We start from the raw sequence: 19,300 nt of genomic DNA on the forward strand, positions 1-19,300 counted from the left end.
CCGAAGAGATGAACAGACGTGTCTATCCCTTCTCCTCACAGGCTGGATGTGGGAACCTGACACAGACATGGAGGTGACCGTCACAACCAATAAAAATACACCATGCTCCTCTTTAGCCAATCAAAGCACTTTATTGCACTGTATAGTGTGACGGTGAGCCAATGGCAGGCTCTTATAAAAGTGTCATTTCATCTTTTTATCATGTGTACAAAACAAGTCACACACACTTGTACCGTACAAAATCAACACTATTTACAAACAATTTACACACACACACACACACGCGTTCACACCGCTTCACATTCTCCTGCTCTTGCACACACACGCACACACACACACATGCGCACACATACATAATGCAATGTGTCTCTCAGGACCACACATGCACACAGTCAGGTCACTCCTATAAACGGTTTCTGGATCACATCAGAAGGTTGTTTCTCATTGGAACGAAAGCAAAGCGATCAGCTGTCTTCCTCTCTCTACACACTCTGTCTGGGACAAACTCTCCACTGGAGAACCATGAGCTCAAATATAAAAATCAAATCAACACGCGCCGTAAACAGAGTTATGGCAATACTCATCTCTGAAACGAAACTTTCTTTAAATCTGCAATGAAAGCTCAGAGATGCTTAGAGGTGAACAATAAGTAAACAATAAGGTAGAAAAAAAGGTGAAAAAAAAAAACGAACCTATTAGTGATAATAGCTGATATGAGCTTCATGTAAACAACTTCCAAGGCTCTATGATTCCTTCTCCACCCCCACCTCCCCCACCCTCCAAGATGAAACACCAGTCCGAGCTTCAATGTAAACATCTCTCGATCCCCTTCTCCTCTCTGGCCTCTTCCCCTCGGCTGAGAAGACAAGTTTACGCTTGTTGACTGAGAGTGTGTGGATGCTGGGACTGTGTCTGGACTACCGTCAGGGTTCCAGCTTGTTCAATGACCCCTCCTCTCAAGCAAACTCATGCTGTACACAGACACAAACACACAGACTGGCACACACGCACGCACGCACACACACACGCACGCACGCAGGGGTGTGGGTAGAGAGACCGGTGGCCAGAGCGATTCCTCTGTGAGATTCAGATTTCTCTTCATATAGATTATTATGTTTATATACAATATTTATAGTTTTATACAATAATCTGGGTGCCCCTGTTCTATTCAGGTTATACATAACATAATCTTTTAATCTTAGTTACTCTATTTTACCGGGAAAACTTGATGACGGATATATTCCCTGTCCCTCATCCTCTAATGAAAACAACAAGGTGTAGTAACTTGTTCTGTTCCTCGGTACACAGTGTTCCCTAAGGCTTTGTACAGTGACTCCTCTTGCCCTGCTCAGGAATTTCGGGGGTGCAAAAACAGCCATACCTCCACCACATCACAACTCTAAAGACACGGATAACTTGGACCACACCATATGCAGATTCAAAAATACAGTACATCTCGATTGGAAATGAACAACGACAGCGATATACACGCATGTAGGCATCCACACGCATGCTCACACACTCCCTCACGCCACACACACACACACACACACACACACACACACACACACACACACACACACACACACACACAGGCTACATGTTGTAGGCCACGTAGATGGGATCTAGCTGGTCCTGGAGGAAGCCATCTCGCAGGTGCATGCGTTGCTTCTCCCCGCGAGAGTTGATGGGGATCACCCCGATGTCCGTCACCACGACGACCCCCACGATGAGATAATGCTCCTCAAGCACCGCCTTCGTCACCATGGGAACCAGATCCAGCGCTTCCTGCTCGGAACCCTCGAGCTCCACGACGACCACCAGGAGGTTGGTCCAGGGGAACACAGCGCTAACACACACAGGCAGCTGAATCAACTACTTCCAGGTAGTCCAGTGTTGGGTTAACATTCAATGGACACAGTGGACAAATGGACAAATGAAGGGTATGTGAGTGTGTGTGAGGTGTGAGAGAAGTGTGTGTGCGTGTGTGTGAGTGTGTGGGTGCGGTATGAGTGTGTGCGTGAGGTGTGTGTGTGAGGTGTGTGTGTATGAGGTGTGGTGTGCAGTGTGTGTGTTTCTTACCACTCTATGATGCTCTTGTGGGTGCGGATGACGGAGGTCTCGATGTCGATGGGGTGGTACCTCATCCCTCTCAGCTCCATGGCCTCCTCCAGAGCCCCCACCACGTACAGGGCATCATGCCTCTCTGGGGGGGGGGGGGGCAGAATTATCTCCTGGTATCAATTATAAATCTTGCATGTTTTGTGCGTGTGAATATGTGCATACAGTATCTGGAGATTCTGTTTGAGTGAAAATGTGTATATTTCTGTGTGTGTGGGGGTTTTACATTGTGTGTTTCTCTCTGTGTGTGTGTGTGTGTGTTTGTGCATACCTCCGCTGGCGTCGGTGAGCTCCGTGCGTCGCAGGAAGCCCAGGTACCCGGTGCGGGCCCAGACTGTCTGGGTGTCCCCGAAGCTGAGCCGGGAGGAGAAGTGATCTGACTGGAGCACCTCCTCCCCGTAGCCACTGTAGTAGCCTGAACCGTTATGAGCACTGTGCACCCAGATCTGGAGGCAGGGAGGGGGGAGGGAGGGAGAGAGGGAGGGGGAAAGATGGAGGGACAGGATGAGAAGGGGAGTTGGAGTAAGGGAGGGGTTTGGAGAGAGAGAGATTAAGGAGAGAGTTATCTCCTGGTAGCAATGAAACATCTAGTTATGTGTGTGTGTATGGATGTGTGTGTGTGTGTGTATGAAGGTGTGTGAGAGTGTGTGTGTGCGCTGACCTCTCCCAGGTGGGAGTCTCCCAGCGGCCCCTTGGTCTCAGGGTTGGCGATGATGATGCGGACTCCAGGTAAGATCTGAAACAGTCACCATGGTTACATCCTCCTCATTACAACATGTCTCTGTGCTGGAAATACACGGATCCTGTTCTCTCTGCTGTGCTGTGCTGTGCTGTGCTGTACTGAGCTCTGCTGTGTGTCTGTGTATGGACACACACCATGCAGGAACAGTTAGGGTTTAGAACTCTGGAAGACAGAGTAAGCTAATCCTAGTTTACATTTGACCACCCAGACAAGACCCACCTTTCCTGACTCCATGAGGGGTAAGCTGTGAGGAGATCCCCTCTCCACCAGACGCACCCTGGGATAGAGAGGCACACACCCACACACAGTTACACTCACATATCCAGTAACATATAAGCATTTCCTATCCCTACTGAAGCATAGAAAGACAGCTGATTGGTTGTTGATGTGATTGACAGGCAGACGTACCTATCATGTCGCAGGGCTCTCATATCCACATACACAGTAGTGGGGTCGGGTCCTGAGGTTCCCTGTAGCCAATCACCACGCACAGATTGAGCATGTGACCACCGAGTCTACCGTTTTACACACACGAATGGACTCTGGAGCACACAAGCGCACAGACACACACATCCAGACACATGCATACACACACACGTACACGCACACACACACACAAACACGAGACACATCCAGACACAGACACACACCCCTGACACACACACCCCTGACACACACACACACCTGCAGGCAGATGGCCAGGTTGACCCTGCATCCGAAGGCGGTGCTGACGGAGCGAGGGTGGAGCCCCAGGTCCTTGAAGAGCTTGGAGAAGGAGTGGGTCAGAGACATCCTGGGGCGCTCCTCCGCCACCACCACACACGCACGCACCCGGGACAGGTCCAGCCCCCGAGCCTGGGGGGGGGGGGGGGGGGGGGCAGAGAGCGGGGAGGGGGGAAACATGGTGGATGAAGAAAAGCGAAATTGAGAGTGTTGCTTCTGATTTCATTACGTAAACACGCCGATGTGTCATCCTCCTGAAAGATGTCAGTGAGTCCGTGTGTGGTATGTGTGTGTGTGTGTGTGTCAGTATTTTTCCAACTGATTCTGCGGCCAGTCTCCATGGAGATCTGCAGAAAGAACACCACTTAAAATAAACTCAGTCTGTCCATCACTGACCAATCCCAACAGAGCGTTGGGAACCAATAAAACGCCCCCTCAGGCAGTGTCAGCTGAGCAGGTGTGTTAGTGGAGCAGTGTGCAGTCTCTGTGTGTATGTGTGTGGGTGTGAGGTATGTGTGTGTGTGTGTGAGGCATATGCGAGTGTGTGCATGTGCGTGTGTGTGTGTGTGTGTCTCTGTGAGCTCCTACCTTCAGGGCCTCTGTCTGCAGGCCCAGGCCCTTGGTGCAGAGCTCCATGACGCTGTAGGAACAGAAGGTGTCTCGGACCCGCAGCTGGCTGACGGCCAGGAGCCACAGGGCGGGGTTAGACTCCAGCTCCACTGGGGGGATCAGGATGGACTGGTGCCCCGAGTACACACTGGAGGAAGGGGGGGAGGGGGAGGGGGGGAGAGAGAGAGAGAGCGAGAGGGGGGAGAGAGGGAAGAGAGAGGGAGGGGGGGGGGGATGAAGACAGAGATGGGGAAGGGCGAGAACATTTGAGTCAGGAGTTCGACAGGTGAGAAAACAGACAGATGAAATGGGGTGGTGTGTGTGTGTGTGTGTGTGTGAGAGAGAGAGCCCCACCTGCAGAGGCACCACAGCACGAAGCCCAGGCCACAGTAGGGGTCCAGGCAGATGGCCACCTCTCTGGACGGGTACAGCTCACACTGCAGCTTCACAGACCGGCAGAACGCCCCCACTGCATTATGGGACATCTGTACACACACACACACCCCCCTAAAGTTAGAGCACACAGTATACACACAGATACATATACATACACACACACGCAGTGTGTACTTGGTATGTGTGTGTGTGTGTGTGAGGTGTACCTGAACTCCAGCCAGCATGCCTGTAGTGGACACACTGAAGTCCAGGTAGGCTAGCCCGTCTGGGTTGCAGGGCTTGAACAAGGCTGGGGGCTTCTTCTTAGGCAAGTCATCTGGAACACACACACGTACACACACGGGTAAATTATTGCATGACGTGAGGTCAGGTTGAGGTCACGGTGAGGTCGTGGTGAGGTCACTGTACCCGTGTCCAGGACGGGAGGCCAGTTTCTGATGTCGACCGTAGCGACCGCCTCCTTGGACCGCAGGAGCTTACAGATGACCGCTGTGGTCATCACACACGCAGAGCGACTGACCTGAAGAGAGGGAGGGAGAGAGAGAGAGAGAGAGAGAGAGAGAGAGAGAGAGAGAGAGAGAGAGAGAGAGAGAGAGATTAGCTGGGCCAGCTCTCTGCACACAGTGATCCTGGTTGGAGCCTGTGGTTGACCTCTCACCTCTACGATCATCTTGACCGTGGGCAGGGTGGTGGAGATGTTCTGGGGGTGGGGCGGTCGGACCGTGATGGGAACACAGCCGGCATACAGGGCCCCGTAGAACGCTGCGATCAGGTCGATACCTGCTCACCAGGGGAGGGGGGGAGAGGACTGAGTGTGTGGAACACTGAACACTGAGCTGTCTGCGAGTGAGTGTGTTAGTGTGTGTGTGTGTGTGTGTGTGTGAGAGAGAGAGAGAGGACAGGCCTTACCTGGTGGGTAGACCAGAGCCACGTGGTCCCCTTCCTGCAGGCCCCCCCTCTCCAGCAGAAGAGCGGCCACCCTCTCTGCCCTCTTATGCAGCTGCAGACACGTCAGAGAGCTGGACACTGCCCCCTGCAGGAGGGAGGAGGAGAGGGAGGGAGGGTCTATGTCTTTGTGTACAAACATGTATATGTGTCAATGTATAGATTATGGCTGTATTAGCTTGTGTGTGTGCGTGTGTGTGTGTGTGTGTGTACCCGGGAGCTGAGCAGGGTGTAGAGGATGTGATCTGGGGTGGTCTGAGCTCTCCACTGCAACACCTCCGACAGGAACAGGAACTGCAACCAGATATGACATCATAACCGTGGTACTAACGCTTTGAGAGTTTTACGTTTGTGTGCGTGCATGCTTGTGTGTGTGCGTGTGTGTGTGTTACCTGGTCGTTGTCTTCTGTCTGCCCCACGTCACGGCCGCTGGCCTGAGCGATCCTCTTCCCTGACACCAGATTACCCACCATCACAGATGCCGGCCCGATCTCTACACACACACACACACACACACACACACGCATAAAAGTATGATCAATACACACACACATACATGCATGCACACATACAGTATGATCAATACACACACACACACACGCATGCACACATACAGTATGATCAATACACACACACACATGCATGCACACATACAGTATGATCAACACACACACACACATGCATGCACACATACAGTATGATCAAAACACACACACACACATGCATGCACACATACAGTATGATCAAAACACACACACACACATGCATGCACACATACAGTATGATCAATACACACACACACGCATGCACACATACAGTATGATCAACACACACACACACGCATGCACACATACAGTATGATCAACACACACACACACATGCATGCACACATACAGTATGATCAACACACACACACACACATGCACACATACAGTATGATCAAAACACACACACACACATGCACACATACAGTATGATCAATACACACACACACATGCATGCACACATACAGTATGATCAAAACACACACACACACATGCATGCACACATACAGTATGATCAATACACACACACACATGCATGCACACATACAGTATGATCAATACACACACACACATGCATGCACACATACAGTATGATCAATACACACACACACATGCATGCACACATACAGTATGATCAATACACACACACACATGCATGCACACATACAGTATGATCAATACACACACACACATGCATGCACACATACAGTATGATCAATACACACACACACATGCATGCACACATACAGTATGATCAAAACACACACACACATGCATGCACACATACAGTATGATCAATACACACACACACATGCATGCACACATACAGTATGATCAATACACACACACACATGCATGCACACATACAGTATGATCAAAACACACACACACATGCATGCACACATACAGTATGATCAATACACACACACACATGCATGCACACATACAGTATGATAAACACACACACACATGCATGCACACATACAGTATGATCAATACACACACACACATGCATGCACACATACAGTATGATCAATACACACACACACATGCATGCACACATACAGTATGATCAACACACACACACACATGCATGCACACATACAGTATGATCAATACACACACACACATGCATGCACACATACAGTATGATCAATACACACACACACACATGCATGCACACATACAGTATGATCAATACACACACACACATGCATGCACACATACAGTATGATCAATACACACACACACATGCATGCACACATACAGTATGATCAACACACCGGGCCATCCCTACCTGGCTGTTTCTGGCGGGGCTTGGGCAGGTTGGTGACGCAGGTGTGGGGGCACATGAGGACGTTGCAGGGGTGCAGCGCCCCCTCCAGGTACAGCTGCTTGGTCTCCGACAGGTGGATGCCCCCCAGCGGGGTCTTGGGCAGCGTGTTGGCGGGCACTAGGGCCAGGCAGAACACGCCCACCCCGTGGATGCTGTCTATGGCCTGATCACACACAGAGTAGGGATTATCTACGCTGAGATCTGTGTGTGTGTGTGAGAGGTGCATGTGTGTGCGAGAATGTGTGCGTGGTCGTGGTTGTGTTGAGGCCGTGGTCGCGGCGGGGCCGTGGTTACCTGCAGCACGCGGCTCATCCACTGGAAGCTGTCCTCCTCGGTGGAGTCTGGTCGCTGCTCCGCCACCACCACCATCCTCTCATCCCTCAGCACGTTCACGGAGAACACCGCTATCCTGCGCGACCGCAACCGCCGTCACCACACGCTCAACACACGCTCACCACGCTTCTGCTGTCAACGACAACCTCTCAACGCTGGCCCTCGGGATGCATGTTCTAGATGTTTCCCTGCTCCAACAGGACCATTTCTAAAGACTAGCTTGTTATCAGGCTTCTGCGAAGCTTGTTAGCGAGTCAAGTGTGTCTGAGCAGGGAAACATCTAGAACATACAGGACAGTGGGGTCCAGAGAACCAGGGTTGAGGAAGGCTGTTCTAGAACATTCTAACCTGTTCTACCTGAGCCAGTCATACCAAACAGATGAGACCCATCCCCCCCTTCACTCACCTGCCCCGGTAGACAAACTTCATTGGCTCCACCGCCAGCGCCGTGGCAACGATGTCGTCGGCGTTGTGTCTCCGCCCGCTCACCATGATGAGGCCGTCCATCTTGCCGGAGATGAAGACCAGACCACCGGGCCCGACGAAGCCCAACAGCCCCGTACGCACGAACGCATACTCACTGACCAGACCCCCGCCAGAGCACACGGGGTACACCTACACACAAACACAGAATACATAAACATATATATACACAGAATGCACACACACACAGATATTCAAAGAAAAGGTATGTTTGTGTGCAATTAGTTGACTGTGAGGTCGAACACAGTAAACACAGACACACACACATCACCTCACCTCAAAGGTGTTCTTGGTCATGCCTGTGAGTCCGTAGTAGGAGGTTCCACTGGCGATGGAACACACACACAGCTCCCCGATCTCGTCTGTCCGACACAGCAGAGGAACCCCCTCCGGCTTCACCACACACACCAGGGCTGGAGACACACACACACACAGACACACACACACAGACACACACACACACAGACACACACACACAGACACACACACACAGACACACACACACAGACTTCAGACACTGTCCACAAACACGTTTCCAGTGTTGAGGGACATCCAGGACAGTAACTGACCCCTGACCCTGGAAGTAAACCCAAACCTTGGTGCTGCTGCGCTGGATGAAGACCCACCCCGAACGAAGGAACCCCCCCCCTCCCCCCCTTAAAGAAACATCACCACGTGAAAAATAGCCCCTTTACTGAGTGAAGCCCCCCTCATGCCCCCACCTCCAGGCATGACTGTCCCCACGTCCTGCACAGTGAGCACAGACAGGCGCTCCTCCGTGTCCACGCGCACCACCCCGTAGCTCAGCCCCTGCATGGACAGGACCCCTCGACCAGGGGGCTGGCTGCTGTCCTCCACGGGCCTGGAGAGGAGCACACACACACACACACACAGACAACACAGACAGACAGTAGAAAGAAAGCACAAGTGAGTGCTGAGATACGAGTTCATTGATGAGAATAATGATGTGCATGTGTGTGTGTTTATGTGAGCGAGTGTGTGTGGTTATGCGTGTGTGTGTGTGTGTGTGTGTACCTCCTGATGGCCACGGTCAGGGCCTCCGGGGAGCTGGCGCAGGGACAGATGACCTCTGACCTCAGGCCTTTACTCTGGAACACGTTCAGGAAGGCATCACAGGACGAGATGGACCCTGAGAGGAGGAAAGATAAGAGTAAGTAGGGAGATGAGCGAGTGATCAATAGTACAGAGACAGACAGACAGACAGACAGCTGATGGGTGGAGAGATTAAAGATGGCCGCTGACAGCGTGCTGACTCACAGGGGTTGGAGCCATCAGCGACCAGCAGCATTCTCAGGGAGCTCAGGTTGATGTCCTTCTGGTCTTTATGTGCCACCAGCGCCCAGTGCATATCTCTGGACTTCACACACGCTACCTTGGCTGCAGGACACACACATACGCAAGCACACCCACACACACACACAGTCCAGTAAACAAAAATGCAGACACATTTTCAAAACAGCGACTGGCTGGGATGACGACTGGCCAGCGGGTGATTGATTGACAGGAGGCGTGTCTGACCTTTGAACTGGCAGACCTTCTGGATCCAGGACAGGGGGTTGACCTTCATCAGGGAGTAGGGAACGCTGATCACATGCATCATGTTCATCACACTCTGCAGGGAGGGGCACAAGACACCACCTTTCACTTTTCACCCCCACACACACACACAGACAGACAGCTCAGACTGACCTCTGAGGGGCGGGACTTACGGTGAGGATGCCATGCCATAGGCCCACATCCTTCTTGAAGTCCAGGACATTCACTATGGTCTCCGCTGCAGACAGACAGGGGGACTGGTTATTGGTGGTGTAAAAGTGTGTGTGTGTGTGTGTTTGTGCGGGTGAGAAGGTGTGTGTGCATGGATGTATGTATGAGAGTGTGTGTGTATATGTGGTCATGTGAGTGAGTGTGTGTGTGTGTGTGTGTGTGTGCATTATGTGTGTGTGGAACCTACCTTCGGTGTAGCAGCAGGATTGGGTTAGCGATTGGCAATGTGTGAGCAGAGAAATCCTCATCACAGTCACACCCAGAACACTACCATCCTTACACGTCTTATACTGAGAGAGAGGGGGGCGAGAGAGAGAGAGAGGGGGGAGAGAGGGAAAGAGAGAGAATGAGAGGGAGAGAAAGAAATGCGAGAGGCAGAAAGAGAGAGAAGGGGACAGAGACAGAAAAAGGAGGGGGAGAGACAGAGAGAGAGGGAGGGTGTCAATGGTTCACTTGTCATTGTTAAATAACATAAACCATGAGCATCTCAGTGTGTGTGTCACACTATGTGTGTGTGTGTTACCTCTATGTATGCTGTGTCATTGTTTGCATCCTTGATATGGGGGAACCAGTCTCTGGGAGGCTTGGACAGGTGCTTGGACTCTGTGACAAACCACAGCAGCTTGGGCCAGCCTGACATCGGAGAGGGAGAGGTGGGGGGAGGGGGGGAGGGGAGAAGAGAGGGGAAGGAGCAAATTATGAACACACACCTCTGAACTGTAGTGCACACACACACCTCTGAACTGTAGTCCACACACACACCTCTGAACTGTAGTGCACACACACACACACACACACCTCTGAACTGTAACACACACACACACCTCTGAACTGTGGCACACACACATCACTGAACTGTAGCACACACACACACACCTCTGAACTGTACTGCACACACACACCTCTGAACTGTAGTGCACACACACACCTCTGAACTGTAGTGCACACACACACACACAACACACACACACACACACACACACACCTCTGAACTGTAACACACACACACACACCTCTGAACTGTGGCACACACACACACCTCTGAACTGTAGCACACAAACACACCTCTGAACTGTAACACACACACACACCTCTGAACTGTGGTACACACACACCTCTGAACTGTAGCACACACACACACACCTCTGAACTGTACTGCACACACACACACCTCTGAACTGTAGTGCACACACATACACACACCTCTGAACTGTAGTGCACACACACACACACACCTCTGAACTGTACTGCACACACACACACACACATCTGAACTGTACTGCACACACACACACACACACCTCTGAACTGTAGTGCACACACATACACACACCTCTGAACTGTAGTGCACACATATACACACACCTCTGAACTGTGGTATCTCTCCAGTGGCGCTCTTTGGGAGACCCTTGTGACAGGCATCACTGGTCAGTGCCACGGTAACGCCACAGCTGCCCAATAAGAAGCCGATCTGCTGGCTGCCAGCATCCTATAGGCAGAGATCAGGAGAAGCCACAGCCAATCAAATCAGAGTTCAAAACGGCACGTAACAGGTCATTATGAATAACCTTGAAACCAGGCACACACACATGCACACACACACACCTTGCGTGTGAGAGGGACCTCTATGGGGACAGGCACCACTTCAGCCAGCAGGCAGCCGTAGAAGGCCACCATGAAGGCCACCGGGTCATTGTTGGGGAACACTAGCGCCACCTGCAGGAGGGGAGACACACCGCAGGGTTACACGCCCACCAGCAGAACTAGCAGGAGAAACAGGACAGCCTTTCCTAGCACAGACCCAGGGGGAGGAGAGGAGGGGGGGAGACGACAGTAGAGGTAGAGGAGGAGGAGAGGGAGGCGGTGAGCTTACTCTGTCCCCCGGGCGGACCATGGGCTCCTGCTTGCTGCCCAGCTTATGGAGGATGTTGAAGGCTAGCTTGATGCTCCGAGACCACAGCTTACCTGTGGAAGACACACACACCTCATGACTGACTGTGTGTGTGTATGTGAATGTGTGTGAGTGTGTACGTGTGTGTGAGCGCGTGCTGACCGTATGTGAGCACGTAGAGGGGTTTCCCGGCCGTGTCAAGGCTGGTCAGACAGGGGGCCTTGGGGGAGATGGTGCCCCAGCGCTGCAGGGCCGCCTCCAGGGAGGGGGGCCAGTTGGTGACCACCCCCAGGGGCTCCCCACGCACCGCCAGCATCTCAGCGCCCTCCGGACGGGGCTGCTTGGGGTCTGGCTGCTGGACTGGAGACAGAGACAGAAACACACAGAGAAATCTTATCATGATGGTTAAACAGCATTGGAAGAGAGAAAGAGGGGGAGAGAGAGAGACAATGAGAGAAAGAGGGGGAGAGAGAGAGAGAGAGAGAGAGAGAGAGAGAGAGAGAGAGAGAGAGAGAGAGAGAGAGAGAGAGAGAGAGAGAGATTGAGAGAGAGAGAGAGAGAGAGAGAGGGAGAGAAAGCAGACAGCTGGACAGAGACAGGTGGGTGACAGGGAGTCTCCAGACCTTCCAGCAGCTCCTCAAAGTCGTCGACGAAGAACTCTCTGAGAGGAGGCCTGCGAGGCTGCTTCAGCGTGGTCACCAGCTGCTGGATCTTAGCAGACACACGGCTGCTGACTGGAACTCCTGCGCACACACACACACACACGGTAAAGACACGCACACAGGATTGAAAGCATATTTGAGAGGAAGGCACACACACGTCACCCTCGTCCAGATGGCCCTGTGCTGACCCTTGACCTCACCGTCTCCTGTCTCCATGCGCTCCGCGTTGCCGTACTTCTGAGTGTTCCTGGCGATGGTGCCCATGTTGCTCATTGGACGCTCTGTGTGGTGGGAGGAGTCAGACGAGTAGCCAGTCACATCAGGAGGGGTAGAGTGATTCTCTGAGAGAGAGAGAGAGAGAGAGAGAGAGAGAGAGAGAGAGAGAGAGAGAGAGAGAGAGAGAGAGAGAGAGAGAGAGAAAGAGAGAAAGAGAGAAAGAGGGATAGACAGAGAAGAGAGAGAAGAGAGTAAGAGAAAAGGTTCCTGTGTGTGTGTGTGTGTGTGTGTGTGTGTGTGTGTGTGTGTGAGAGAGAGAACTGACCATCAGACTCCAGAGGTGGGGGCCACAGCATGTCGGAGCCAAACTCACAGGAGCGTCTGAGAGATCCTCCGTTCTCTGACACGCCCAGAGCAGCCTTCCTCTTGAGGGACAGGTGGCCTATACCTGGACACACACACACACAACAAAGAAACACACGCACACATTTCTTTAAACTCAAAAGACGTGCTTTTCACATATACACTCACCTCAGTGGAGGAGTAGCAGCGTACCGTGGTGTGTGTGTGTGTGTCCGCATGTGTGCGTACCGTGGTGTGTGTGTGTGTGTGTGTGTGTACGCATGTGTGCGTACCGTGGTGTGTGTGTGTGTGTGTGCGTACCGTGGTGGCCCTGCATGTGGTGGCCCTGGCCCAGGTGTGCGTGGGCCAGGTGTGCGTGTGCCAGGTGGGAGTGGGAGAGGTGTGTGTGGGCCAGCGAGTCCGCCAGGCGCCCCGCGTTGCCACTCCCCCCGCTCTGAGTGGACGAGGACGACGAGGAGGTGGAGCCCAGGTGGGTGGGGCCTAGCGGGGCGGGGCGGCTCATCCAGTGTTCCTCTCCCGGCCCCGCCTCCTCCTCCGAGCCCGACGACGAGTCTGAGCACAGGGGGGACAGGCCTAGGGAGGGTCAGTAACGTTCAGCGTGTGTGTGAGTGTGTGTGTGTGTACGTGTGTGTGTGTGTCTCACCGGGGGGTGTGTAGGCGTCCATGGAGGTCTGCACTACGAGCGAGCGTCGTTTGGAGGGCATGGGCACCGCCACCTTCCTCTCCACATGCCTGGCTAGCACAGCCTGGACCGCTTCACTGTGGACGTCTGGGGAGGGGAAGATACATGTAGGATGGGGGGTTGGGGGGGGGGTGAAGGGGGTGAAGGGAGATGAGAGAGAGAGATAGATGTAGGGGGAAGAGGAGCGAAGGAAAGAGAGAGGGGGAGGAGAGGAAACCGTTCAGGAGTGCGCTCAGGTATTGCTCGTATGTGGATAGATGCGCTGCAGGGTGTGTAGAGCGGGGGGGGGGGGGGGTCAGGGGTCAGACAGAACGTGAGGGCGGGGTGGACGGTGTTGTACCTGATCGGTAGCGCTCGTCGCGCGTGCCGGAGGTGCGCCGCCGGTGGAAGCGAGCGGCAGACGGGGGGCCGAGGGGGGGCCGGTGACACATGGGCCCCTCCATACCTAGACAGGTAGACAGACAGGTAGACAGGCAGACAGACAGCGACACAGCAGGGACACAGACAGGTAGACAAACAGGCAAGGAAACATGCATGCAGACATGGAGACAGACAGACAGGAAGACAGACAGACAAACAAACAGAAAAACAGACAGAGATAGTTAGCAAGCGACTGCGATGCTTCAGACGTTGGGAGGATTGCGTTTTCCCGCTGACTTATGGACATCCATATTGAATTCAAGCGACATTGTTTTGAAACTGGTGTTTATGAATGAATGAATGAATGAATGAAGGAATGAGTGTGAGAATGGAGTGAATGAACGGGCGTTTGAATGTCCTGTAAGAACATTCCACTACAGAAGCAGATAGCTGCAGACAGACAGAGGAGCAAGCCTGAACCGAGCCTCCAGGCCGGGTTACAACATGAGCCCCACAGAGAGGGGGACCTGGGCAGAGCCTGTAAATTTACCTCCAGGATGCGGAATGTAGGCCCTGATCAGCTTAGACCTCTTCTTCTCATAACCCTTCTGAGTGATGTCACCTGCGAGAATGAGAGAGAGTGATTGAGTGAGTGGTAGAAATAGAGCGAGTGACCGACGGAGGGATAGAGAGACAGACAGAGAGATACAGAGAGACTGATCAACAGAGAGAGACAGAGACAGGGATAGAGAGAGAGGAGAGACACACACAGAGGAGAGACAGAGTGAGAAAATGAGAGAGGAAAGAGAGCGACAGAGAGAGAAAGAGAGCGACAGAGTGAGAGAAAAGAGAGAGGGATGTGTGGAGTGACGTGAAAGGGTCAGGGTCCCGCTAGCTGTGTGGGAGCTAATTAAGGTTTCCCTCTCAGAAAAAGGGGGAGGAGGGGATGTGCTGTCTCTGATAGGTCACCCTCTACATGTCAATCAACACCCAGCTGGAGTTTAATGGGGCCTAATACAGACTAACAACTTCACTGGTCCACAACAAATTGAATCAAACACCATGGAATTGAATTGTTCTGTATCGATCCCCTACGGACAAGACCCACGCCAACCAGAAACATTTCAAACGTGTTATGTAAACAGTCTCTGGTGGTAGCTAGGCTGGTGGGCTGGAAGCCTGGCTGATAACTGTACAGCTGTGAGGCTGCTTTACATGTTCAGCTAACCACTGTATTCCTCCTGCAGAAACACACAGAACATCCAAGTCGGCACATTGTTCTAGGAGAAGGGTGGGTCAACTGTTCTACTCCAACAGTCACACACACACACACACACACACACACACACACACATACATACACCCCAGGAGGTCTAGAGAGGCCCATTGTAGGAGTGTAAGATGTGAGTTTTTCCTGGGAGATCGAGAGGAAGAGAGACAGAGAGGGTGGGAGAGACAGGATATAGTGGGAAGGTCTTAAAGGAGAGGTGGTTTTTAGTGGAAGAGTTTTAGCTCTCCTGTTGTGATATAAGAACTCACCCACCCAGTTCTGTGGGTCAGTGAGCCTGTGTGTGTTGAGGATAAAGGGGGAGTGAGAGAGTGAAAAGGAGAGAAAGAGGGAGAGAGAGAGAGAGAGAGAGAGAGAGAGAGAGAGAGAGAGAGAGAGAGAGAGAGAGGGAGGGAGAGGATAGAAGAGAGGAGGGAGAGAGTATCTTTCCCAATCTGACCATGGAGGGAGGCCAGAACATCTGGGTCCAATCTGCTCATCTGTACTGGGCTAGAATATTCACTCTGCATGACTGTGTGTGTGCTATAGTGTGTGTGTGTGTGTGTCTGTGTGGCGGGGGCTGGGTGCATGAGTGTATTTTATCCAAGTGAGGCCTTTCTGCAGATCAGCCACAGCATGACAGCATTCCTAGTACTGCTCACACACACACACTCACGGTCCATAGGGAGACGCCATCTTCCACTCTCAGCACAGCAGAGCAGGGAGGGAGTTGCCTAGCAACCATTCTCCTAGAGAAGGCCAAGACGGCCATCTTGGATTTCTAGCGTCAGATGTGAGAAGTGGGCTAATGATACCTGCCTGTGTGTGAGTGAGTGAGTGTATGTGTGTGTGTGTGAGAGAGAGAGAATGAGAGAGAGACAGAGTGAGAGAATGTGTAAAATACCAGTGTGTATTAATAGCTGTCATCTGTTTATTTCACTTTTCTTTTCGTATCTTCTGTTTCTGTTGTGTTTGACACCAGACTCACAGCTGAGATGCTGACCATGTCCCTATATATACACACATTAGGACCAGAGGCTTCGGTGATAACAAACTCCCAATCAAGTCCAATCAATAATCTGTCTCATCGCACACATATTTCGTTGAGTATCTCTCTGGGTTTCTGAGCAATTTCTCTCTCACTTAGCCAACTGGGTGACATGCATGTAAGCCACACACATACAGACACACACACACACACATAGACAAAAGGACACACACACTCTCAGTAGGAATTATAACCCAAGCGAGTGCAGACTGCATTTCACAGTGGGTCATTGTGAACCACTGACAACTGGCCAAGACACATCAGTCAGCCAATGAGAAACTCCATCTCTCTATTTTTCATCCCTGATATGGTTCATCTTTCTCTCTCTTAATGGATCTATCACTTTCACCAGCGTAGCTCTTCTGAATCCCATAACAAAATCACGTGATCATGAACATATCAGTTCCACCCACAAGGCCACCATGGAAACCAAATCCATCCCCAGCAGCTTCTCTCTCTCTCTCTCTCTCTCTCTCTCTCTCTCTCTCTCTCTCTCTCTCTCTCTCTCTCTCTCTCTCACTCACACACTCACACACTCACACACTGACTCATCAAACTCCCTTCCCTGATCCACTGGCACCACAAAGTGCGTCACACTTGGCGACCTTGGGGCTGTCACATTCACATGCAAACGAGCCGTGTGGTCTGAGAGTCTACACACGCGTGTGTCCGGAGAAGGGCCAGAGGGTGCACTGCACACACACGGATACACGCACACACACGGACATGCCCACACGGGGGCACAGCCACATGGATACACATGGATACACAGACAGACACATTCAGCCTCATACAGGCTCACTCACTCACTCTCACACACACACACTCAGCCTCAGACACACAGACACGCACACACGATCAGACCCCAGCAGGCCCCAGTTACCATCTCTCGCCAACCCCCCAGGATCCTCACGGCCCTGTCTCACACTCACACACACACACACACACACACACACACACACACACACCTGCTGTTAAGACATGCCAATGCTGCCCCTCATTCCTGCTCCCTAGGCCTTAATCATCAATCTCTGTCAAGTTCCGCTCGGGAGAACATGGACTGCGTAGGAAAGTACAGGTAGGTTGGAAGTTTCAACAGGCCTTTATTCTCCACCACCAGGAATATATCACTGACTGCAGTATGGTGCAAATGAACGAAAACGTCACACCAACACAAAACAGCGCTGTAGGCCTATACCATTATGGTGATTTGTGGCGTTAGACATGGCAAACCGCTAACACAGACGGTCGCGACTCCGCTGTATAACCTAAGCTGACAAGCTAAGCTACACAATGATATGAATAAAATATGTTTTCATTATATAACAACGCGACTATTCGACTGAACTGAGATTAATTGAATAAAAACGCCGCGTTGCCCCGCGCCAAAGAGTAGATTGTTGGGATTTCATGTGTTGTGATCCGTTAAATCGCGATAAGGAGAGAAAAAAATTCTAAGCATCTCAGCGGCTCTACAGGACAAAATACTGAGCTCCAGCCTGCTCTTGCGGCACTGTGAACACGGACACATTAAAAGCCAACACAATCCTTCTCCTGTCACGCAGTGTTGCATCGCAATGCTATTATTAAACCCGTCAGCTTGAGCGTAACGCACAGGTAGGCTACGTGGACGCAAAGATAAAACGCACTTTGTGTCTCAACATCTCAAGGTCAAATAATGCGTTTCCCGATCCGAACTGTGAACCGGGCCGGGCTGGCCGTGTGTTTGTGTGACACCACTGCGAGGACAAAGAGAAGCGGGTGAATCCCGCAGTGGGTTCCCGCTCTGGAGAGTGGCGCTCTCCGCTCATCCTCTCCCGGCTATGTTAGGCTGTCCAGGCCGGTCCCTGGCTGACAAACATCTGGATGGGAGGAGCGGGGGGGGGTTCAAGGGAGAGAGGGGGAGGCGCGGGAATGAGCAATCACCATGTAGATTCCGTTACCTCCGATGTGGATGATGAGATAACGGAATAAAGGGAGCGCACAGTTTATTCTTACCCTCTGACAGCTCGAGCTCCAGCTCAGCCAACCGTGCTCGCACCTCCAATGGGATCGGCGACGCCTCGCGGTCCGCCATTCGATTCTACGGTAGAAAACACCCCCCGGTTCAAAGCTGCTGCTGCCTCAGCCTACCTCCTCCTCCGCGCAAGAGAGCTTCTCGGCGGCCCCTCCTCGGCGGAGGCGAGCGGCGCGTACGATGCGTCGAGGCAAACAAAGAGAATAAATAGGTTTCTCCGTTTATCGGGGGCCCGCCATGGCCCCGAGTAGCTGCTCTCCGTACGAATCGTTTAAAATCAGAGTAGCTCGTTAGGTGGGTCTCAAGGCTGTTTGTGCGGCGGTGGTGGTGATGATGAGCCTCGCGCAGCCCCAGCGCTGTTTGCAGCTCTTGCTGCTGCTGGTGTCACGTGATGCATGGAGGTGGCTTAGAAAGGTGCCGTACCGCTCTGGATCTGATGGGGGCGCCGTGAAGGAAGAATGAAGGAAAGGAGTGGCGGGGCCACACCTTCAGCACCCCCCTCGCCACCCTGTCCCCCCGCCTCCTACCCCCCCCCCTTTCTATCCAGTCTCTCGCTCTCTCTCTATCATACTGATTAAATTGTACTCATTGTACTTAATTACCATTTATGCTTTGAGCCAAGAAGGAGCAAGAGATAAAAACAAGCTTAGCCTACTTACTGTGGACAGTTTTCTGTCAAGTACGGAAGTGCAATCAAATGTCCAACTTGCCAACTGAACAGTAAGATAAATGGATGAAAAGTGTCGATCAAATGGCAGATGTAGAGAAAAATG

The 19,300-nt window shown here is 52.2% G+C and overlaps 1 protein-coding gene across 3 annotated transcripts; it reads right to left on the reverse strand.

Annotated features, from left to right (window-relative positions):
• Positions 1-113: 113 nt before the first annotated feature.
• Positions 114-18,923, reverse strand: LOC134034982 (disco-interacting protein 2 homolog C-like). Of its 3 annotated transcripts, none has more exons than XM_062479731.1 (38): positions 18,509-18,923; positions 14,746-14,817; positions 14,176-14,280; positions 13,797-13,922; positions 13,454-13,726; positions 13,116-13,238; positions 12,775-12,855; positions 12,536-12,655; positions 12,075-12,272; positions 11,895-11,986; positions 11,627-11,737; positions 11,387-11,510; positions 10,545-10,654; positions 10,209-10,311; positions 9,964-10,028; positions 9,773-9,866; positions 9,512-9,631; positions 9,269-9,383; positions 8,956-9,095; positions 8,510-8,646; positions 8,157-8,365; positions 7,712-7,826; positions 7,379-7,580; positions 5,929-6,029; positions 5,750-5,830; positions 5,501-5,624; positions 5,250-5,371; positions 5,000-5,111; positions 4,798-4,907; positions 4,550-4,680; positions 4,175-4,343; positions 3,548-3,718; positions 3,272-3,333; positions 3,083-3,140; positions 2,783-2,857; positions 2,393-2,567; positions 2,083-2,206; positions 114-1,849 (listed from the first exon to the last, which is right to left on the reverse strand). In XM_062479731.1, exons 1-38 carry the CDS (start codon positions 18,585-18,587, stop codon positions 1,597-1,599), a joined length of 4,782 nt encoding a protein of 1,593 aa, XP_062335715.1. In that variant the 5' UTR covers positions 18,588-18,923; the 3' UTR covers positions 114-1,596. The 3 variants fall into 3 exon arrangements, with proteins under 3 accessions (XP_062335715.1, XP_062335714.1, XP_062335716.1); XM_062479730.1 differs by having other exon boundaries at positions 12,775-12,915; positions 18,509-18,922; XM_062479732.1 differs by lacking the exon at positions 14,746-14,817 and having other exon boundaries at positions 12,775-12,915; positions 18,509-18,922.
• Between the last annotated feature and the right edge of the window lie 377 nt (positions 18,924-19,300).

Source organism: Osmerus eperlanus, chromosome 15 (assembly GCF_963692335.1).
Source record: "Osmerus eperlanus chromosome 15, fOsmEpe2.1, whole genome shotgun sequence".
NCBI lineage: Eukaryota > Metazoa > Chordata > Actinopteri > Osmeriformes > Osmeridae > Osmerus > Osmerus eperlanus.